The sequence below is a fragment of the Nanorana parkeri genome, unplaced genomic scaffold (genome assembly GCF_000935625.1).
Source record: "Nanorana parkeri isolate BGI_ZX_2015 unplaced genomic scaffold, ASM93562v1 scaffold1040, whole genome shotgun sequence".
NCBI classification, from domain to species: domain Eukaryota; kingdom Metazoa; phylum Chordata; class Amphibia; order Anura; family Dicroglossidae; genus Nanorana; species Nanorana parkeri.
Window position 1 is genome coordinate 522,487 of NW_017307308.1, and position 24,747 is coordinate 547,233.

At 45.0% G+C, this 24,747-nt stretch overlaps 1 protein-coding gene across 1 annotated transcript in view; it reads left to right on the forward strand.

Moving 5' to 3' along the window:
- Positions 1-24,747, forward strand: part of BTBD9 (BTB domain containing 9) — a 143,064-nt gene that overhangs the window by 79,052 nt on the left and 39,265 nt on the right. The window contains exons 7-8 of the mRNA XM_018567386.1: positions 10,613-10,722; positions 19,975-20,164. Coding sequence (XP_018422888.1) covers positions 10,613-10,722; positions 19,975-20,164 — 300 coding nt within the window. The remainder of the gene's footprint in view (positions 1-10,612; positions 10,723-19,974; positions 20,165-24,747) is intronic.

Below are 24,747 nucleotides of genomic sequence, written 5' to 3' on the forward strand. Positions count from 1 at the left end.
TTTTTTTTTTTTTTTTTTTTTTATCATAAGTGGGGACTGAATTTTTAGTAATAGCCGAATTTGACAGCTAGCAGCCGTGCAAAGTGTTAGCTGTCAAAGGGATGATGTTTATGAACACATTGTCAACCAAGGCATCGTGATGTAGTATATTTAATATACAGATTGTGGGTAGGGAGAAGTTGAGGAGTGATCATTTTTACTTCTGGGCCTGCCTGCCTACCTGCCTGTTCAGGCAATGACATACTGCAGAAGAAGGTGGGAGGAGTTCAGCATCATTTTTAATGTAATTTCTCGCAGACATGCAATCTCACGCAAAATCTTTATATCCCATTAGCACTGTGGGACAATGAGCTTCTAAGGGACATTTTTGTGGGTGGAGCTACCCCTAGATATCTGAAGACAGTAGAGAGGCATAATAACATTGACAATGCTGTAAGCCGAGCCCCCTTGGATCCTCATGTGCCACTGTAGTCCATTTGGTTGCAGGGTGACAATGATAATGCAAATTCATTGGGACAGACAGTCACCCTAATAACGGAAGTGGCCATTTAACAGTTCTGCTGGCATGATTAACACGTATTACAGCATGTTACTGGGGGACTTAGAAAGCCACATAGGGTAGGCCTATTGATCTGGGCAGCCAAAATCAAGCATAAGACTTTAGGCTTTCACCATAGTTCTATTTAAAGAGCAGCTCTAGATAAATATATAAAAGCTGCCTTTTTGTTCACTTATGTTCCCTGTTTCCCTGAAAATAAGACCTAGTACTATTTTTGGGAATTGCTAAAATATAAGACCTACCCCGAAAATAAGACCTAGTTGTGACCATTCCCAGGGCCGGTGGTGGCATAAGGGGGAACTTGAAGAGCCGCAGGAGAGAATCAGCGTTGCCAACAAAGCCAGTGCTAGAGGAAGCAAGGCGGCACCAGAGGGAGCAGAGCCGCATAAGCCAATGCCTCCTCTATAGCGCCGTCTCCTGTCACAGGCGGAGTGATACCAAATGCACTCCGCCTGTGAGGAATCCATAGTGAAAGTGCGCTTCTCTCATTCCGGTTACCAAATCGCTCTTGGAAAGGTACGGCACCCCTGATTGCCCTGATCACCCTATTCTTAACTTTGCCATTTTGGATTATTCAATTTGGATTTGCATGAATTTTGGATTGTTGTATATGAAAAAAAAAAGACCGACCCCGAAAATAAGACCTAGTGTGTTTATTTGAGGCCAAAAAAATATAAGACAGTTTTATTTTCGGGGAAACACGGTATTCCATTATTTTTTTATTTATCAAGTTTAATCTGCATTCATTCTCCATATAATCTACTGTAATATGCCAGTTGAGGGTTCTAGTTGCAATCTCTGAGGGCAGCAGCCAAAAGGAATGAAGAAGAAAAACTGCATTTGCCAAGTTGCTTGATTTGCCTGGTAATTTTATAATTTAATAATAAAGGAGTTGTGCATAGGATTTCTAGAGCACACCATCACCCTACCCGCCTGTGGCTGGATTTAGTGGAGTCTGAACAGGAGCTACAGTAAGCATGTTCCTTTCCAGGTTCTGAACAGTCAAGCTTAGGTTATCCTTCCTTGTAGGGTTTAACAAAGCAGTAGGTATGATGGGCACTTCTGGCATGGATTGGACGGTCAACAGAACGATTTGTATACCTACTCTACCGTGTGTTATTATTCGTAAATGTTAAAAGTACATACTCTCTATGGACCAATGTTTATGATCAACCATCATACCAGTGTGAGCTTGTTGGGCTTCCTATTTCAAAGCCATGGGCATTAACATTCAGCCAAAAGAGAATTTGTGAGGTCAGGTACAGACGAGAAGACCTGGTTTACCATTGGTGTTCTAATTCATCCCCAAGGCGTTTAGTAGGGTTGAGGTCAGTGTAGGCAACTCAGGATCCTCTATAGCAAACTGGTCCAGCCATGTCTTTGAGCTGGCTTTGTGAACAGGGCCTCAGTCATGCTGGAACCGAAAAGATCCGTCCCCAAAATGTTGTCACAAGGCTTGAAGCACACAGTTGTATAAAATGTATTTGTATGCTGTATCATTAACAGTACCTTGGAGACACCTGAACTCAATCATTTGGTGGGATATACACTTGCGTTTTGGCCATATAACGTGGTGTGATGGTCAGGTGGCCACAAACTCTTAGCCATAAAGTGCATCTACCCCATGACCACAGCAGGGCCTCATACAGCCCTAGGGCCACCAGTTAGGCATCCTTTCATTATACAATTTTGCCTAGTTCTGGAACTGAACAGGATTGCACACATTGTATAGCTCTCAATCAGCAAGGTTCCAGGTTAGACTTCTCCAGGATCCAGGTGAAGGGTGTTTGTGGTCCCTCAAATGCAATATTTACTGCATTTTCCTAGATAATGAACAGATTGCTCATTGCTCTGACTTGCTCTTTCTGTTACTCTGTCGTAAGTATGGAGTTACAGTAGTGTGACTCCTGATACAATACCTCTCCTCCTTGTTTGGCTTTCGATGGTTCCATAATTAGTTTACATACAGCGGTAAACACTCTGCAGATGACAGCTGCAGACCGCGCACTCTATATGGGAATACACCAGTGATTTTCTTTCAATATGGTGCACTTTCTGGCATCCCTTCGCCTTGTGACACACCTGCCTCATATCATCTGCCAGGGATGATGAGGATATATCCCATTATAAAGTGAACATATTCTGTGTATTGATCACCAACTTCTCTGATTAACTGGGGTCTTGTTTAGTATTTAGTTCTCCTTATCTATGAAGCTGCCCTGGGCAATTTGTAGACATTTCCACTAAGAGAAATAACCTAAAAAAATCGATTTTTGTAAAGACTTCCTGCTTGCTGACACAACGGGGTGTATCTATACAATGTTCACAGAGCAAACAGCTCTGCAAACATCTAAGTTTTAGATTCGCATCGCTTTATTGCCACTAAATGAAGCCGAGGAGCATAGGACATTTCTTATGCTCCTCAAGTCCATCTAGTGGCCATAATACACTGCAAACCCAAAACTTAGATGTTTGCAGAGCTGTTCACTATGCAAACATTCTATAAATACATCCCTACAGGCTGTCGCTGGCTTGCCAGTTGTATTCCACATTTTGTCCAGGTATTCAAGGGCCATGATTATAGAAGAACTCCCCCAAACATAATTTTCCTTTTAAACGGAGAGTATCCATAAAAAGAAAACCAGCAAACGTGTATGAATATGTACACATTCTGCATTTCACACAAATAAAAATCCAAAACATTACGAGGATAATTAAAATATATACTTCCCTTTTAACTCAATTTTTTAGCTCCGGTCACCTAGGCAGGGGTGACGTCATGGACCTCCCCGTGAGATCCTAAACAAAAAGCTGTGCACTGTGGTGAAGTGTCTTGTCACAAGATTTGAGGTGCCTTATTACTACCAGGATCTTGTCCGAAGCCCCTTAATATAATTCGTCAGGGTCCTGTGGGCAGAAGCCATTGTCTAAGGAGGGTCTAAACCCTTGGTTCTCAACTGGTGGGTCTTGACCCCGTGTTCAGTGGGTCGCCGCATGCCTTGCACTTTTCTAGGTGAGAGGCTCCTCAGCCTCCCCTTAGCGCAGCACTGTCAGTTCTCATGCCAAACACCCATTCAAAATATGCTGCCCGGCGCCAAGTATCGGCTTGGGGTGGGGGTATGGCCCCGAGGGAGCTCCATCCATATATGCATTGCTTACAGCTCCCTTGCATGCCTTTGAGTGACATCACATTCTTGCACTCAGCACCTCTACGGGTGCTATAAAAGCAGTACACATATGGATGGAGCTCCGCACAGCAGCCCACACTGGACCCCACGTTAAGGATCCACTCCAGTTTTCATAAGCTAGGAAGACTGGGTGGATCTTAAATACATGCGATTAACACACCTTACCATGCAATCGCACCTATCGTTCGTTCTGGTGTGGCAGGTGTGTGGCATTGCCATTCGCTTGAATAGCACCCCGAACGTACCTCCCACCTACAGTAGGATCGCCCACAGTGGAAAGGGCAGTACCGCAATGCAGTGCAACTTGGGTTGCGACCTAATGACCTCGGACAAATGTGGGTCTCAAGGTTACACAGGTTGAGAACCAATGGTCTAAACAATTACCAGACCATGCATTTCTGATTGGAGGTCTGCTTTAATAGGTCATGCTTTAAGGAGAATTATGAGGCAAGTGATTTTCACTCAGCCTCATAATCTGAGCCGACCTGTGACAATGACACTGTCACAGGTCGGCTCAGTAGATCGGGAAGTGAGCGAACACATACCGGCGTTCGCTCACTTCTCGATCCTGTCACTGCACAAATCCATGACAGGGGAGGGACTGGATTCCCCCCGCTCTGATCCTCCAGCGCTGGCTGGCAGAACGGATGGGGGAGGGGGCGGGTACAGCTGGCTCTGCCACTAGATAGGCAGAGCCAGCTGTCACTCACGCAGCTGGGCGGATCCAGACATAATTGTCGGGATCCGTTTCAGCTGCGGCACTCTCAGTATATAGGGAGCTGTAGCTCGCGGTATACTGAGCTTAGGGTGACGGGAGGATGCTAGTTTGTGTACTCCCGTTACCCTTAGGAGAACTATGGGGAAAAGCACTAACCCCATAGTTCTCCTTTAACACTGATACAGCTGAAGAATATCTGGATTCCCGGTCTTTTATCCGCGATGACGGCGCTCTGCGTTTGTCTCCTCCGCTCCTCGCACATGGTAATTATCTGCACAATATGGAGTGGGGGGTGCACCTGTGCCATTTGGTAATCTTCCCCAGTGAGGACTGTGGAGCCGTCCGCTTAGCACGCCTGTTAGAGATTTTAATGAAGACTATTTGAGCTGTTTGAGTGACACTGAATAAAAATATTGACTTTCATTAGAGAAACACAATGAGATTTTCAGCCGTCGTCCACGGGTCATACTAATCACTTCAAGTTTTAAATTGTCATATTATGATTCTCGTCTACACGTGTCGCGCCATTCTGCGATCCAAACGTTATCTGCTCATTGAAGATGAATAAAGATGAACAGATATTAATAACTTTAGAGCCTTAACTACTTCCCATCTGCTTTCTTTTAAACAAAAAGGCAGTAGGGGGCCACATAGGTATAGCTACTTGTTAACATAAATAGCCAAACATGCTGACATAGTCAAAATGCTTGGATATTGTTTTTCACTATTGGAGTGAGGAAGATACAAGATCTAAGCGGAATGATTGGTAATAGCAGACGTGACGGTTGCAGCATCTCAGAAACTACCTGAATTTTCAACTTCAGAGCATTTCCGAGAATGGCGATTTAAGAACAAAAGCCATTCAGAGAATGGCTAATGTATAGGGGAAACACCATGTTAATGAGAGAGGTCGGAGGAGAATGGCTGATAAGGAGTCCATAGCTTTTTCAATTATGGTTCTTTACCACAGTGCTGTGCAGAAGAAGACCATCTCTGGACAGCCAACACACGGAACCTTGAAGAGGGTGGACTTCATGAGCATAAGATCATGCCAAAGTCCTTTACTATGTATCTTAGCATAAGAAATTGAAATTACCAAAATTGGAGCAAAGGCCACTTTATTGTATATAAATAAAAGGCTGAACCGTTTTACCTCAAACACCTTCTTCAGGGTTGTTTTGATAGACATTCTTAGCAGGACGTAAGCAGATCTTGAATCCTGTGATTTGAGCAACCTAGAGAACCCAGAAGAATGTAGTTGGGATTTGAGTGTCCTGAGTTGCAGAAATTTGAACACTCAACATTAGCTCATTGATCCTCTCTTGAAGAGGAAGAAAAATTGGACTACAGGGGCACTGAATCACTTAACTGGATGACGGAAGTGCGGAAATAAAGTTGCTTTGCCTGGATCTGGATGTCTTCTGCAATGCACAGATGGCCAGGTTAGAGTTTGGTGTTTATAATAGGAACCCATGGATCCGTTCTGTCTGGTGCTGGTTTGGGAGGGTGTTCTTAGTACAGCATAGGCCCATTACACAATATATGCATAATATGATGGCTTTCAGTATTGTTGCTGACTATGTGGGAACTTTAAAGGGACCAGAGATATTGAATAGACTCCAGGCTGTTTGAACGAATGCTCGTTTTCTGCTCTGGATATACAGTGCATAGCATAAACCCATGCCTGCAGCATTTGCTCTACTTTGTCCTGTTTGGTGCTGCACAGGTTTATCGGGAGTGGAGTTGGTCTGAAGGCCACAACATTGTCTGCTGAACCTACAATAACGCTATCAGAGGTCACCCAATGGAGGAGCTAACGGAGCGGGATTGCACTATAGCGATCAAAAATCTTGTCGGATGCCTCAAATTGTTAAGGGTCCATTTACTCCCCTGCGGTGTGTTAATGTCGTGTTATGTCACGCATTAACCTGTGTTGCATTAAGGCGCATTCAAAATGAATGAGCTCCCAATGCGCCCTGATGTGCTTAGATTTGCATGTGATTCTTTTTTTAGTAATACAACACATTGCAATGTACTACTGTATGTTGTGGCATGCTTCAACGCAGGTGTATTGGGTTTCAGTTCTAAATAAATGGCAGCGCAATGCACGGTGCATGCCTTACCGCAGCTTGGAAGTATGAATCGAGCCTAAATCTTCAGGGTGTATTGAAAGGATAGTGTGTGAAGGAGGGATAATTGTTTATTTTAAGCTCATGCATCTTATTGCAGGATAAACTTTTTTATTTCTGGCATCTAAAAAATAAAAGTTGGTAAAAAAAACGGATCTACCAGAAAACTTCACACCCTTAAAATTAAAAAGATGAATAATATCATTCAATTATATTCAGAATTGCTACAGATACCTTGATATTACAGTAAACTCCCAGTTGTCTGGCACCCATGGGCATTGGTGGATGCCGGATAACTAGTTTCTGCTTGCCTGAGAGTTACTATTGACTCTCAAGCAACCCCCAAGAACTCTTTCAGGTCTGCTCTTCTGCTGATTGACAGCAGGCATTGGGTGGGTGCAAAAGCCAGCCTGCTATTGGCTATTCCAATTTGAAATAGCCAATAGCTGGCTGGCTATTGCTCCTGCCCATTGCCTGTTGTTTACATTCCGCTACCGACCGTGGAATCTAGCTGCCAGCCGGCAGCAAGATGTACACAGAGAATTTAGTTGGCAACTAAATAAAGTTAACCTCAGACCCTCCAGCCCTCTGTCAGACAGCACTGGAGGTTAATGTGAGCTCAGAGCAAGTGACTCTGGAAAGGCTTCCTGGAGGGCGGCAGACATTGGGCTCGGATCCGGAGGCTACTAAGATAAAGTGTCAGGTCCACTGGGTTCCCTGTGAGCCCCGAGCAGCCACGTGCTATAGACGAGAGTGTCACCAGAGGAGGGAGACTGAAAAATCTCTACCAAATCATGACAAATATTTTCTCACATCAGTCCTCATATCATTTTCTGTACTGTGAGAGTGGTAAAATATTAAAATCATGTCCTTCTGGGTGTTGTGTATTTCATAGTAAAGGGTATTTTTAGTCAGGACATACATTGAGTCAATTGTCAAATTGTTTATGTAAGAAAACAGCTAAATGAGTTACTGGAATCATTAAAGATCAGCAAATCCTCTCCTGTTAGCATTTTAATATGAATACATACTGGAGTCGTGTCTGATAATGCCTTACTGGAAAAATCCCTTTCATGTAGTGAGCGCTGCCTTCCGTCTGCCCATCACTTACTACAACTTCCTGGATTCCCAGTGTGCTTTGCGTCTCTTTCCCTGCTGCTTGATGTGATGCAATCTCCATTTCTCAAGACTTCATACCCCATCATGCATTGCTTCCCACAAGCAATGATAATGTTACTTTGTTCAGACGTTGAGCTGTAGTTCAGAAGACAGGCTCTGTGAGAGAGGCGACACCAGGAAGGTCATATTCAAAGAGTGAAATGGTGTCAGTGCATTTGAGGAAGTGGGCATCTTCAATAAGTACATTTACACATTTCTAGATGGATCTGGTTATTAGGAGTGGGATAGAACATATGGAATACAGATCTAGAAATACACATTTTATTTTACATTTTTGATCATAGATTTAACTTCATTTAAAAAAAGAAAGTATAATGGGGAGAATTTATCAAAACCTTGTGCATGGCAACCAATCAGATTCTCTCTACAGTTTGTTCAGTTAAGATTTGAATATGAAAGAAAGAAGCTGATTGGTTGCCATGCACAAATGCTCCAGATTTTGTCTGCTCCAGTTTTGATAAATCCCCCCCCCCCATGTGTGTGGCCAGATCTAAGATCATCTTCGGGTCATAAATCCTTTAGCTTATCCAATCCATATTTTATTCCAAAGGCTTCATTCACAAAACTTCACACCAGGGGCGTCCCAAGGCTGGGTGACACCCGGAGCGGTGTCCGAGTGTCACCCCGCCGAGACGTCACCGCGCGTGGCAGTATTCTGATACCTGGCGGCGGCCATCTTGGTGATGGACACCGGCAGAGAGAGGAGGAGACAGTCACCCGGCGGGATAAGGTATGACACCGGGGTCTCCCCCTTCTCCTGATACTGTTGGGCATTCGGTCCATGACCGAGCGCCCGACTTTTCAGAGGGGGGTGACACCAAAATGATAAAGTCATTTTGGTGTCACCCCTCCAATGGTGTCACCCGGGTGCGGGCCGCATCCCCCTTGTGACGCCACTGCTTCACACAAGGATCAGAACCTTTTTATATCTTCAGCCATGTGACTTTCATTTTCAAATCTCATTGGACTTGGCAAAAAATAACTGTCACTTTTCTAAAACAAAAAAGCTGCTTATCCTGGTGTATTAGCTTTGTGAATTCAACCTAAATGTAATGAAATTGTTTCATCATATTCAACCCGCCTGTGTTTACATTTCCATATACATCCCAGATTGTAACTGTGACCAGCTCAGTTATATAAAATCTCCTCTTCTCCCTGATTTCTGGTTTGTAGAAGATTGTGATAAGCTAATATTAAAACTTGTTTCAGGTGGTTATACTAACAGTATTTACAACTAATATGATTTTGGAAATAAAACCAGAAATGGTGTCTTTTAATATAAATATTTGCTCGAAGTTGCACTTTTTGGCCTCATTCACACGAGAAAAGGCCGGCACATACAGCTCCGTGCTGCGTGCACGGCCGTATCGGGCAGCTCCCAGGAAGGACAGGTGCTGCGTGTGATTAGTATGCAGCCCCTGTCCTTCTCTATGGGCGTACGCCGCCCTACGCTCACCTGCCCTGCACGTTCGTGTGGGTGCCCGTACTCGTACGCTGACGGGATGGATCCTGTCTGCGCCGGAGCCGGGACACCCGCACCCGTATGGACCTGCAGTTGGGGTGAGCATAAGGCGGCGTACTCCCATAGAGAAGGACGGGCTGTGTACTAATCACACGCAACACCTGTCCTTCCTGGGAGCTGCCCGATACGGCCGTGTACGCAGCACGGAGCTGTACGTGCGGGTCGATTTCCAGTGTGAATGAGGCCTAGTACAGTAGTACAATCTGTAGCAGAGACCCGCTGTAGTTGCCTTGCCTGGGGACAGTCAGCTTCCTTTCTGCCAGGCCTCTGTAATATGGCAGACGAACGCCAGGCCACAACTAAAAACAATAATTGAAATTAACCTGTGGCTGATATGCGGTTAGTAGGACACGCCAACCATCCACCAGGGTTATGAGAGTGTGTGAAACCCGTTCTTTGCCGCTTCCTATAAGCCCTCGTTCACACCTGAACGTTTTGTAGCGCGTTCTACGCTCGACGAACGCTCTACAAAACGCTCAAAAATATAAATCCCATTGTATTCAATGGGTCTCGTTCCCACCTTGGCGTATTTCCGCCCGTCCCTAACGCGCTACAAAACAGCCCACGCCTGAAAAGGTACATGTACTACTTTGGGCCGTTTTTGTTGCGCGTTTCCATTGGGGTACAGCCAAGTAGCCCTCAGAAACGCGCGCTTGTCGCGCGACTTTTTTTCCGCGAATCGCGGTAAAAAAACGTGCGACGGTCGCGCATATGTAATACGCCTAGGTGTGAACGAGACCTTACTCTCTCTGTGGCACACTCATTGTGTCCGTGTGCATTGGGGCTGCAAAGCTGTAATACAAGCAGATGTTCAAAAGAAACCAAACAATTTCCATTTACGTTGGACATGACAATAATCCGGAGGCTCACTCTGAAAAGTACCTTAAAGGTAAACGCCGTTTTAGAAAAAAAAAAATGTAAATCCTAAAAAAAAAATGATTATAGCATTTGTAATTGCTACTCAAACCATTTTGTAATTGGATTTTATAAAAAATTCTCTTTCCATTCAAAACTGTAGCCACTATAATTTTCTGAAGCTGTAAAAAAAAATTCAATGCAAAATTGCTGTAACACCCCCAGAAATGTCATTTTCTGCATCTGTGTTGTATGAAGTTTTCATTCTGGGAAACCACTCATTCCAAAATCGAAACCTAAACTCAAAAGGAGCTTTGTATGACATTCTACAAGTCTCTGATGTCATTATTGAATGTTATGATGTAATTTCATATGAAAATCTGCCAATGTATGGTCAGCCTATAGATGGCCTGTACATCCCGAGGCAATGCGGGCCTGACCTTGTCATTTTGTGTCTTTCAGGTACATCAGGATTGTGGGGACTCACAACACGGTCAACAAGGTCTTCCATCTCGTGGCCTTTGAATGTATGTTCACCCATAAATCCTTTACCTTGGAGAAAGGCCTGATGGGTAAGAGACATGATGGCAGCTATGCCACACATCCTTGCTATGCTGTGACTAGATCTGGGTGCTGTAGAATTTCATCACCAGTTCCTGATTCTAGAATTCAGAAAAGGTCCATTGATGGCAAACGAGATGACTGAAAGATGTTCATATTCGCATTAAACTATTTCTGAACACAGTGCATTAAAATACCATTGTGATACAGCAAGTAGTATTGCATAGGTTAAAACTAGAGGTGCACCGAAATGAAAAAATGTCAGGCCGAAACCGAAAATAATTTTTTTAAATAACTTTTTCAAGTTTTAAAAAAATATGTAATTTTTGTTTTTTATATTTAATCTTTTTTAAATTAAATTATTTATATATAACTGTCTTATTTTCGGGGAAACACGGTATAACCACAATCATGAATGAACAGGAGGTGGTGTAGATCACTTCCCAGTCATTCATAATTGATGATCCAGTAACCATACTCTGTCCTCAATTATTTACAAACACTCAGCGATCACTGATCCCTGACTGCATGTACTCGCTCTCCTTCCTGACAGCTGTCACAGGAGGCTGGGCGAGCAGAGCTGAGCAGTGCGGTGTGGGAGGAGAGACACCAGCTTCTCACAGCGCTCTCCTCCGCAGCGCTCGGCCGCCTGTGACACGTTCTTTCCTCCCCGCTGGGACACAGAGCAGCGCCCAGCAGGAGGAAAGAAAGAACGGATGCGCCGCTTTATCGGCAGAAAAATGGCACTTGCGGCATTTAGCCAAAAGTGCAATTTTCGGCTGATATGTTGCGGCAGCCTATATACAGTATATGGGTGCATAATTGGTTAAAACACTTTTTGTTTTCTTTGGAAAACATAAGCACCACATAGCCCCATGACATCCCTCTTCACCAAAGTCTAAGGCATGTCTGTGTGGTAAGGTGGTGGACTTACTTAACACACACAGCGGGGAAGTATGTTTCCCATCTGTGGCTTTCATCACATAGCTGCATTTTTGACAGCGAGGCTTTTGCTGGAAGTCGCTGTCAATCAACTTATAGTTGGGTGAGGGGGTGTGGCCACAAAACTGTACATGTGAGGTACATGCGCACAGGGCCGTAGCTAGCGTCTTTTGCGCTCGAGGCAAGAACGGAAAAGTGCGCACCCCAACAGACGTGTTATGTCACCCATCGCTGCGCACGCACGGCGTCATGTGACTTAATGCTCCCCACCTCCAGGATGGCGGCCCTGTTGCCAATGGCGCCCTGTGCTCGCCATGGCAACAGGGGCGAGGAGGCGCAGCCAGGCCAGTCCTGGCTGCGCCCCTTCTCAGCTGCACCTGAGGCTCACTCGCCCCATGGTAGCTACAGCCCTACATGCGCACTATGTATAGGCACAGCATCCTGTATCTTTCATCAGCAATCCCAGGGATGCAAACTGACCAGGCTAGCCCCAATCTGCTTCCATGCTTGGCGCCGTCAGTGTGAAACAGGAACCCAGGGGAACGCCCACACGCCCACACACAGAGTCTAAATTTTGGGGGTAACATACACATATGTGGTGGCCGCAGTCTTCACAGCTCTTGCTTAGACAAAGCTTTTCTTGCGCAGATAAACATTTTCTTATCTAATCCCATCATTCTCGAATTGTCTAATTGTACCAATAAAATCATGGATGAGTGCCAGGCAACCTCTGACACTTCAGCTGTGGGGAAACTAGGTAGACCCTCTGCTTACCATACTGCTGCCAAGGCCAGAAGAACATGGGTCCATTGGGAGGACACCACCGCCACAGACGAGGGGGGATGCAGTAACTGGACTGCCCAAGGCCAACCAGTCTTATGTGTCCCCAGAAGCCGAACCTGCTCGGAGCAAGAAACTGCGTGCAGTTGATAGATAAATCCTGGAGAGACTACCAGGATCTATATCAGGGGTAGGCAACCTTGGCACCTAAGCTTTTGTGGAAATACCATGAACTACCATTCCACTACAGCTGGGGTGCCAATCTCTGCACTCCAGCTGTTGTTGATGTCTCATGAGGCAGTGCAAGACTCTGACAGCCACAGGCATGCCCCCCACAGTCAGAGGCATGTTGGAATTCGTAGTTGCACCACAGCACGGCTGCCTATCCCCGTCTTAGATAAAATAACTATACATTGTAAAAAACTGACTCTCGCATATTGATGTTTGTCACTGTCTACTACTGAATGCTCTGCAGCCAGTCTCTTGAACATAACAGGATTGGCATCCTGTGCGCTCTGCAGCCATTGGCCTGTTCTGCGTGCTCTGCAGCATTTGACTCTTCTGCGCCCTGCAGCCATGGGCGAACCTGTGTGCTCAACATCCATTGCCTGGTCTACTACACGGTATGGTCATTTGCTGGTCCCTTGTGCTCTGTAGCCTTTGGCCAATCTAGGGTTCTCTGCAGCCCTGGACTGGTCCTGTGTGACCCGCAGCGGTTGGTCAGTCCTGGGTGCTCTGTTAAAGGGTTCTTTAGTCTTCTAGTGTCATTCTAACAGCACATCAGCTGCTTCTCTATCCAGTTTTAGATCAGTAAAAAGTGACGCTGGAAGGAAATACCACTTCTGATGTCCAAGCTTCTGTTACTAATTAGTCAGAAACTAATTACAGACTCATTTAGAAGGAAGGTGCACTTCCTGGAAGAGTTTTCTGTCTTATTAGAATGGCAAGGACTTTGTAGCATTTTAAGCTGACTTGGAAAATAAAGACATTCCTGACGTTTAGTGCTCCTCTGTATTGGATCTGGTTATCCTATCCTGCATTTGTCTGGCATTGCTTCCTTTCTCCTGAATATTTCTCTGTCTGCCCTCCATACTCTAATCCAGTGACCCGCAACAAGTCCAATCTCCGGACCTGACTCCATTTCAAAGCCTTTGGATCAGCCTTTAAAAAAATAAGCTAGCAATTATTATTATTATACAGGATTTATAGCGCGCCAACAGTTTGCACAGCGCTTTACAATATAAGGAAGACATTACAATCACAATACAATTCAAGACAGGATGGTAAGGAGGGCCCTGCCCCTGAGGGCTTACAATCTAAAAGGGAGGGGCCAGTAATACATGAGAAGATAGCTGTGTGGGAATTAATTGTTTGAGTACATGATGGTTGAGTGGTAAGGTTGAGGTGGGATAGGCTTCCCTGAAGAGATGAGTCTTATGGGATCGCCTAGAGGCAGTCAGAGTGGGAGATAGACGGACTGGTTGGGGTACAGTGTTCCAGAGGATGGGAGAGACTCTAGAGTAGTCCTGGAAGCGAGCATGGGAGGAGTTGACGAGGGAGCTGGAAAGCAGGAGGTCTTTTGAAGAGCGGAGGGGACGGTTAGGGTGATACTTTGAGACGAGGTTTGAGATATAGCCGGGGGTCAGAGTTGTGGATGCCTTTGTAAGTCGTGGATAATATTTTGAATTTTATCCTTTGGGTTATTGGAAGCCAGTGCAGGGATCGGCAGAGGGTGTTGGGGGATGGAAGCCAGTGCAGGTATTGGCAGAGGGTGGTGGCGGATTGCAGCCAAGGGGGGAGGAGCCTGTGTAGTAGTAGGCCAATGAGGAGAGAGTTGCGATAGTCAAGACGAGAGATAACAAGTGAGTGGATGAGTAATTTACAATAACCATCTACATCTCTCATCAACTTAAGAAACCAATTTAAAAGTGCATTAGATTGTGCAGGAATCATTTCATACCTAATATAATAACTTCTAGTTTCCAGGTGTCTCAAGATGGCATTGGTCTTCTGCCAGCACAGGGAGTAGCATTTGGGACAGAAATATGGATCAAAAAACTGAAAATGTGTGTTAGGCTTAACTGTAGTAAGCCCCCCCCCCCCCAGTCCTCCTGCTGCTCCTGACAAGTTTCGGTGTCTACCGCTTTATCAGAGGCCTTTTATTATATTACCATTTAAGTGATACCTGCACAATCCAGTGCACTTTTTATTTTAAAGGATGGTGCATATATTTCTATCATAAACTAAGAAAGGATCAGTGCCGCATGGGTGTGCAGAATAACAGGGGAGTCTGTTTGGACAAGTTGTGACATTGTACACATTTGTAGAATCAGTGTGTGTTCCTTATACCACTTGAAGACCGGGAGGGTTACACCCCCTTCCTGCCCCGGCCATTTTTCAGTATTCAGCGCTGCAGTACTTTGACTGACATTTATTCCGTCATCCAACGCTGTACTGAAATTATTTTTATACAATTTTTTGGTGACAGATAGAGCTTTCTTTTGGTGGTATTTAATCACCCGGGGGGTTTATTTTTTGCTTTAAAACAACAACAAAAATGCAGAAAATTTTGAAAAAAAACAGTTTTTCCCTTTTTATTATGTTATGAAAAATTTGTATTACCCAATTTTTTGGTAAAATATAAAAGACGGGGTCAGGTCGGTCAAATAGACACCAAACACGTCAAGCCTTAAAATTGTGCATGCCTGCAAAATTGCAAATAACTACCACACTCAAAATTGGCCATAGGCGACGCTAATACAGCTTTTACTGCTCATCAGTTTAGGGTTGACAGTGATTAATGGCCCTAAAATTATTGCTCAATCATCATTTTCGCTCGTAGGCACACCCGATGCATGTGAGGGTGGGGGGCTTTAACATTTTTTTTTGTGTGTGACTAATTTTTTTTTTTTTTTACACTTAAATTTATTGTTATCACATAGAGGGCTAAGAAGCCCCCTAAGTGATATCAAATTACAGTGACAGTCCTGTCACCATGTCTGCCCTGTTGAAGGGACCCTGTGTGTTTCCGAAACATTGGCTGCTGTGACAATGATCTAAAAAGAACATTTGGATTTATTTCATCTCGCGAGTGCTGGGGATCTTCATTGTTATCTGCCTAGACAGGGCTGACACCATTCAGTCCACAAAAATGCTGTTTGTTGTCAGCATGCAATTATGAGCTGCATGTCTTGACCGCAGATCAATAGGAATAGCCCTGTACTTGCACGCTTTTTTATAGCAATTAAACATAGGTAAATGTGCGTGCAGAAACGAGATGTAGTTTGTCTTTTGCATGACATACACATTAAAAAAACATCATCCAATGTGTTTCGGTGGTTTTTGAAGTCCTCCATCAGGGTTTAGGAATATTTTGCTAGGGGGAGGTATGGGCAGATAATTTTTGGGTCTCATAATAATAAGTGTACGTAAAGCGTGCTCTGGTCACTGGTGTGGTAGGCTGCTAGATCAATGAACAGACCAGGCTTTCAATGTGCTAATCAAATCCAACCCTAGAATAACAACAATTTTCCATCCAGATTCCCCCAGCCCAGGACCATATTCCTAAGCCGTGATTAGGGAAAGCTTCAGAAGACCCCCAAAAGTAGTTTTTTTAAATTATCTGGACCATCAGTAATTTCTTGGTGCCCTATTCTTTGCTGCCTTTATGAAGACAGTTGGAGCTTTGCACTTAGTTCTGTCTACCTCTCAAGATAAGACTAACTGGTTCTCTTTAAACTGTCTTTATTTGTGCAGAAGAAAACGCAAATTCCAAGAATATTGCGATGTTTGGCAGAATGTTCCTGTAACAAAGTGACAGGAGCGAAGGATGAAAACTCCTGAGGGTGACAACGGCCGGCAGCGCCGTCCCTTCCAGATGGTGTTTTTTAATAAATTTATTATGCAGCCATGAAAGACGGGATGGGAATTCGGGATGGGAGCGGCACCCGGACTGGACCCCCTCAAGGCAGACTAAGAATTGGAGTTTGTGCTGCAATTATAACCATTTGTTAACCTGCCACTTACAAAGTGCTGGGGAGAGATCCACGTGTAGCACGGCGCCGGTCTGCAGCGTGTGAAAGAGTCAGGCTCGTACCAGCTTATGTAGATGATGCTGTTTATTCTTAGTGGCCCTTGAAAGGATGAGTGCCCTTATATGACAACTTATTTAGCTGGAGCAGCTTTACCAAATGTTATACTCCTTTCTCCGCATGAATTAAAAAACAAATGCTGTCGTGTCATTACACTAGACAAGGGTGACATGGTCTCTGGCTACCAGGTGCATTGTGGTGCTTGATATCACTAAATGCAGAGACCGCTATGGTTAATCAGAAAGTGAGAAAAAATGATTATCAAAAAACAAAACCTACACTCACCGGCCACTCTATTAGGTACACCTGTTCAATTGCTTGGTAACACAAATTACTAATCAGCCAATCACATGGCAACAACTCCATGCATTTATGCATCTAGACATGGTGAAGACGACTTGCTGAAGTTCAAACCGAGCATCAGAATGGGGAAGAAAGGGGATTTAAGTGACTTTGAACGTGGCATGGTTGTTGGTGCCAGACGGGCTGGTCTGAGTATTTCAAAAACTGCTGATCTACTGGGATTTTCACGCACAACCAACTCTCGGGTTTACAGATAATGGTCCGAAAAAGACGAAAATGCCTTGTTGAGATCAGAGAAGAATGGGCAGACTGGTTCGAGCTGATAGAAAGTCAACAGTAACTTGAGTAACCGCTCATTACAAACAAGGTATGCAGAAGACCATCTCTGAACACACAACACATTGAACCTTGAATCTCGCTGCCGCAGGAAGTAATTTCAGCTAAGAGTGTGGAATCATTCAAGAAACTTCTGGACGAGTTTCTCGGAGACCATAATATACAGGGGTACAGGTACGCCTAAGAGCAAAATCATACATGGACAAATACACACTCACACACCAACTCAAACATAAATGCATACACACAATAGGTTGGACTTGATGGACTTGTGTCTTTTATTCAACCTCAAATACTATATAACTAGATGGGCTACAGCAGCGGAAGACCACACCGGGTGCCACTCCTGTCAGCTAAGAACAGGAAACAGAGGCTACAATTCGCACAGGCTCACCAAAATTGGACAATAGAAGATTGGAAAAACTTTGCCTGGTCTGTTGAGACTCGATTTCAGCTGTGATAGAAGGGACAGAATTTGGCATAAACAACATGAAAGCATTGATCCATCCTGCCTTGTATCAACGGTTCAGGCTGGTGGTGGTGTAATGGTGTGGGGGATATTTTCTTGGCACACTTTGGGCCAGTGATGTCAATATGGACCAAAATCTCTGAGGAATGTTTCCAACACGTTGAATCTATGCCACGAAGAATTAAGGCCGTTCTGAAGGAAAATGGGAGTCCAACCCGCTACTGGTAAGGTGTACCTAATAAAGTGGTCGGTAAGTGTATATACTGTACACTGTATGGACAAACGTATGTGGACCCCCTCCAGGTGGTTTAAGGTGCCTCTAGGGAAGCGCACTGAAATGCTACGACATATAAAGACATTTTAGACAATTGTGCACATTTAATATGCTGGCATTAATTTTTCCAGCATTACTATGCCCCTATGCACAAAGCCAGTTCCTTAAAGAGATGGTTTAACCAGTTTAGTGTAGAGGAACTGAAGTGGCCAACACAGATCCCTGATCTCAACCCTACTGAACACCTTTGGGAGGAATTGAAACACCGATCGTGAGCCAGGTCTTGTCATCCAACATCCAGTACCTGACCTCACAAATCAGTACATATTTCTGCAGACAATCCAAAATTTTGTGGAAAGCCTTCCTATGAGGGTAAAAACTGATGGTCATAACATGAAGACAACTCCATCATAATGACCATGGTTTGGAATGTGATGTCCAACAAGCTCATATAAGTGTGATAGAGGTGAAAGAGCCAATAACACACAGGCCAGAATATGTTTGATAGTGCATATAAAATAAGCATAGGTAAAGCCTGCTGTGGTCACTGATCAAGCAGCCTACCACACCAGTGAACAGCAGGCTTTCAATGTGCTAATCAAATCCATACCCAGAATACCAATTTTCCATCCAAAGACCCTGAAAAGTTGGTCTTTATTATCTGGACCATCAATAATATATTGGTGCCCTATTCTTTTCTACCTTTAAGAAGACAACTCCATAATAATGACCATGGTTTTGGAATTGGATGTCCAACAAGCTCATATAGGTGTGATTGTCCTGTGTCTACAACATTGTGACCATATACTGTAGTTTACACTCACCGGCCACTTTATTAGGTACACCTTGCTAGTACCGTGTTGGACCCCCTTTTGCCTTCAGAACGGCCTTAATTCTTCGTGGCATAGATACAACAAGGTGTTGGAAACATTCCTCAGAGATTTTGGTCCATATTGACATGATAGCATCACAGGCCCAAAGTGCACCAAGAAAATATCCCCCCCACCATGACCACCACCAGCCTGCAGTGTTGACACAAGGCAGGATGGATCCATGCTTTCATGTTGTTTATTCACAATTCTGACCCGACCATCTGACATTGAGACTCATCAGACCAGACAACGTTTTTCCAATCTTCTATTGTCCAATTTTGGTGAGCCTGTGTGCATTGTAGCCTCGGTTTCCTGTTCTTTGACAGGAGTGGCACCCGGTGTGGTCTTCTGCTCCTGTAGCCCATCTGATTCAAGGTTGGATGTGTTGTGCGTTCAGAGATGGTATTCTGCATACCTCGGATGTAACGAGGGGTTATTTGAGTTACTGTTGCCTTTCTATCATCAAGAACCAGTCTGCCCATTCTCCTCTGACCTCAACAAGCCATTTTCATCCACACAACTGCCGCTCACTGGATAATTTATTTTTTGGACCATTCTCTGTAAACCCGAGAGTTGCTGCTATGTGATTGGCTGATTAGCAATATGTGTTACCAAGCAATTGAGCAGGTGTACCTAATAGAGTGGCCGGGGTGTTTTTAAAGCGAAAAGCATTGCAGAATACTTTAGAAGAGGAGAATTGGTAGACCATCTGCATCATTGTAGAAGACCATCTGATTCAAGGTTGGATGTGTTGTGCGTTCAGAGATGGTATTCTGCATACCTCGGATGTAACGAGGGGTTATTTGAGTTACTGTTGCCTTTCTATCATCAAGAACCAGTCTGCCCATTCTCCTCTGACCTCAACAAGCCATTTTCATCCACACAACTGCCGCTCACTGGATAATTTATTTTTTGGACCATTCTCTGTAAACCCGAGAGTTGCTGCTATGTGATTGGCTGATTAGCAATATGTGTTACCAAGCAATTGAGCAGGTGTACCTAATAGAGTGGCCGGGGTGTTTTTAAAGCGAAAAGCATTGCAGAATACTTTAGAAGAGGAGAATTGGTAGACCATCTGCATCATTGTAGAAGGGCCAATAACACCAGGCCTGAGTATGTTTGTTTAATTATGCAACTGTCCCATGAAATACCTTTTTTAGGTTTCCCCAAAGTAATTCTTTATTTTGGTTCTTCAGTCCCTACAGAAAACGTCGCCACCACCACCGAATCAGCCAGTGTGATCGAAGGTGTGAGCCGCAGCCGCAACGCCCTGCTGAACGGAGACACTAAGAATTACGACTGGGACTCGGGTTACACCTGCCACCAGCTCAACAGTGGTGCCATTGTGGTCCAGCTTGCACAGCCATATATGATTGGTTCTATCAGGTAGGAGCTGATTTAATGCTTTGGGTTCCATGTTTTTAAATTGCTGAGCTCAGCATTGTGGGAGGGGTCGGGACTGAAACGACTGTGAGGAAATCTCACCATTGTGGGAGGGGCAGAGACACAAACTACTGGGGGGAATCTCACCATTGTGGGAGGGGCAGAGACGCAAACTACTGGGGGGAAATATCACCATTGTGGGAGGGGCAGAGACGCAAACTACTGGGGGGAAATCTCACCATTGTGGGAGGGGCAGAGACGCAAACTACTGGGAGAAATCTCACCATTGTGGGAGGGGCAGAGACACAAACTACAGGGAGAAATCTCACCATTGTGGGAGGGGCAGAGACCCAAACTACTGGGGGAAATCTACCCATTGTGGGAGGGGCAGAGACACAAACTACTGGGGGAAATCTACCCTTTGTGGGAGGGGCCGAGGACACAAAGTACTGGGGGAAAGCTCACCATTGTAGGAGGGGCAGAGACACAACCTACTGGGGGAAATCTACCCTTTGTGGGAGGGGCCGAGGACACAAAGTACTGGGGGAAAGCTCACCATTGTAGGAGGGGCAGAGACACAAAGTACTGGCTGCAATTTTTATTGAAGTGGACATATTGTTTCCCAATTCTTTTCTGGAATACGGTTGTGCCATACATCTCTCCCCCCAGGAGGAGTAATTTGGGGTTTGACAGGTTACGATCGTCTTTCGTCATCTGCTCACTTCCGATTTTTTTTTCTTTTCTTTCTTCGATTCCGCCAACGTTCCTCACCGCCCCGCCTGCTCCTGCATTCGAGTGATGGAGATGAATTGCTCTCAATGTGCTCTGCAACTGGCTAATTAAGAAATAATTACTTCATTTTCATGCCATTTTAAAAACATTAAAGTTAAAGAACAGAAACCTGTGAAGATGAGACAGTATAAAAAATTATGGAGAGAGCGTCATAGCTAATGGGAACGTTTTTATAGACCCCCTCGACCCGAGCTCCTGCTACCTTGCATTGCGCCGTCCCTCATCCTGCTGTCACCCTTGGAAAGATTCCCAATTAATCGGACAGATTAGAGGCCGTTCAGACGAGCACCAAACTCCCGTACGCTTTGCCTTGTCATTACCAGACAGACTGATGTTTAATTAGACAGATTAAAGGAGACCCAAAAGAGCTCCGAGCCCCCCACAGATTCCCTATCACCAGTAACGTCATGGAATAATTGGCTAGACCGGAGTCAGTTCAGAAGATGACCAAACGTCCAATCGACGGGCCTGTCAACTATGAGAAAGATTCCAATTAATGGGTGGACTTGCGTTTTTATTTCTAATGTGCAATTGAATGGTAATAAAAGGGAAGGTGTCTGGGGGAGTTTTAACCATCTGTAGTGAGACTTCTGCAATACATGCTTGAATTATGCATCAAATGTATAATATGCATGGAGATTTATAATACAGGTCTGCATGAATAAATTCCTGACGTGTCACTATCAGCAGCAATAGTATCGTTTTTCTGAAATGATTAAAATGCCGGCCTTGAGCTGAAGAAAGTCCGGGATGATGTCATCCGTCTCCTGCAGGCAGGAGGAATCATTTCAATATCCTCTTCCCCCAGTGATCATTCTGCTGCAGGCAGGAGGAAGCATTCCTCAGTCTCCTATACCCCCAGTGATCAGTCTGATGCAGGCAGGAGGAAGCATTTCCTCAGTCTCCCCTCCCCCAGTGATCAGTCTGCTGCAGGCAGGAGGATGCATTTCAATGTCCTCTCCCCCAGTGATCATTCTGCTGCAGGCAGGAGGAAGCATTCCTCAGTCTCCTATACCCCATTTCCTCAGTCTCCTATCCCCCTTGTGATCATTCTGCTGCAGGCAGGGGGACGCATTTCAATATCCTCTCCCCCAGTGATCATTCTGATGCAGGCAGGAGGAAGCATTTCAATATCCTCTCCCCCAATGATCAGTCTGATGCAAGCAGGAGGAAGCATTTCCTCAGTGTTCCCTCACCCCAGTGATCCGTCTGCTGCAGGTAGGAGGAAGCATTTCCTCGGTCTCCCCTACCACCTGGTGATCATCATGCAACATGGTAACTTTGTTGCAAATCACAAGGTAAGAAGCTGCAGCAGGGGGTGATCTGCATCAGACATTTGTGGACACAGCCAAGAACTGCTCAGTAACCAGGATTTACATGATTGTGTCATATCCAAGCCGGCATCTCAGTCCAGGAAGCAGATGGTGACCCTGGATGATGCCTGAACAGAGATGGCGCCATCTTTTTGTAAAGAAAAGCAGATAACCACATAGGGGTAGCACTGCAATCTCTGTGAGGGGTAATAAACACCTGTAAGTGTTACACGGACACATTATTTATTATAAGAATAGATCTGATCGCAGGACTGCCATTATTTTGTGTTTGTTTTATAAATCTTTCTTTGCCTTGTAGTCTGTAAACAGATATGCACCAGGGGCATTGCTTATGCCGGCCCCGCTTCCTGCTTAGCAGTGCTGCGCAGTGATTGCGGTTCACAGTTCCTCTGTTTCTGTGCCAGTCTCTCACAGTCTTGCCAATGTGGATGAAAGCAGCGGGCTCATATGTATCTAATTAATTTCATTTGCTAATGGAGGTTCTGCAACACTACAAACATGTACAAAGAGTGCAAAGCTACAAGGAGAATCCCCTTAAGGATACAAAAAGGCTGATACAAACACAAACAAATTGCTAGAAAATGTCTTTTTTTTTTTATTAATACCTTTTTATAATCAAAGCAGCAATGCCCAGACTCCGGAACCGAACCTAAAACCAGGTAACCGAACGATAGGCAGATATTAAAGACACAAATTAAAGTCCAATTGAACCTTCAGTTTTAATCTGCTAAATACATTCCAGAAGCAGCAAAACAAAAGGTGTGCAGTGTCTTTGTTTTCTTTAGAAAGCAGCCACAGCCTGTGTAGATAAGCCTGTCCTCTGCCAGCAGCTGCTGAGTGGGACCCTTGCAGCCTGTGGGAAGCAGTGCAGAGGTCTGACTTGCCCCCTATTGAGTCAGATCTATAGATGTGCTCTCAGGAAAGCTCATGTTCTCTGCTGATTGGAGACGTAAGCTTTGTCTTATCATGCGGTGTGTATGACTTCCACACAGAGAACCAGGGCCCTACTCGGCTGCATGCTGGCAGGGGACAGGTGTTTCTGCTCGGTTGTGGCTGCTGTCTAAAGAAAAGACTTTGCAAACCTTTTTTTTTTATGCACCTTTAGCTAATATCCACTGAAAGCTTGGCTTTGGCTGTAATGCCGATCAGTATTCTGATAAATCATTAAATGAAACCCATGTAAGTACCTGAATTCGACGTTGTATTTATATAGGGCCCACAATTTTTGCTAACGATGTGCCGATACCGAGTATTTGGGTGAGTACTCATACTCGCCAAAATGCTCTGATGGCTTCCCCGATACCGGAAATTCCGGTCAGAGGAAGATTTCCTCTGAGCGGCAGTGCCGTAGGGGAACTCGGAGCCAGCTTCCCGTGCAATCAGGAAGCCGGGCGGCGAGTAATGACCTGCCTCTCGGCTTCCTGGTTGGCTGGGCAGCCGTTTAGCATCGTTCTGGCCAAACAACCGGCTCCCTGCTGATTGGCCGAGAAGCTAATTTACCAGCCAATCAGCATGGAGCCAGCTTCCCGCCAATCAGGAACCTGTGTAGCGGGTCATTACTCACCGCCCGGCTTGCTGATTGGCATGGAAGTCGGTTTCCTGGCCAATCACAATCAAGCCAGCCCAACAACATGGAGCCGGCTTCCCGGGAAATCAGGAAGCTGGAACGGCATGTCATTACCCACCGCCCGGCTTTCTGATTGCACAGGAAGCCGGCTCCATGCCAGCGGAAACATCGGTATCGGTGCATCCCTAATTTTTAAGCAGCGCTTTACATTGGCATCAGTCCCTGCCCTCATGGAGCTTACAACCTAAGGTCCCTATCTCACTTGCATACATAAAGGGACGATTTAGAGAGGAGCCGATTAACCAGCCAGCGTGTCTTTGGAGTGTGGGAGGAAACCAGAGCACCTGGAGGAAACTCATGCAAGCTCCTTGCACATTGTGTGAACCAGTACCCCCAGTGCTGCAAGCCACTGTGCTGCCCATATATCAGCCACTTGCAATGACTGTACAGCCGAGCTAAGACTGAGAGAAAGAAACAGAACAAGGAGCCAGTGAATTGTGCTGCAGTGCTCATGTGCTAAAAAGGAATATGCTGATGAGAGAGCAGAGTGACAGAGAGATGAGCTCATCACTTTGCTGCTTCTCCTTTTACACAGCTCTGCCACACAGCACAGTCCTGAGATTTTTTTCTCTGCTGCAGTGCAGTAATACTTACTTACAGGTCTTGTCCCTCCCCACAGCCTGTGACTAGACAGTGAATCTCAGGACTGAGTGGGCAGAAATACAAATCCTTAGGTAGCTCAATCGTCTGTGTATTTAGCTGTTTGACTGGAGTGGAGCTATTAAAAGGAGTATTCATTACCGGCAGGAGCCAGTACACTAATGAATACCAATCCGTTGCCAAATACAAGGAAATAAGAATCCTTTTGCAAAGTAGACGGCTGTGGAGATGCA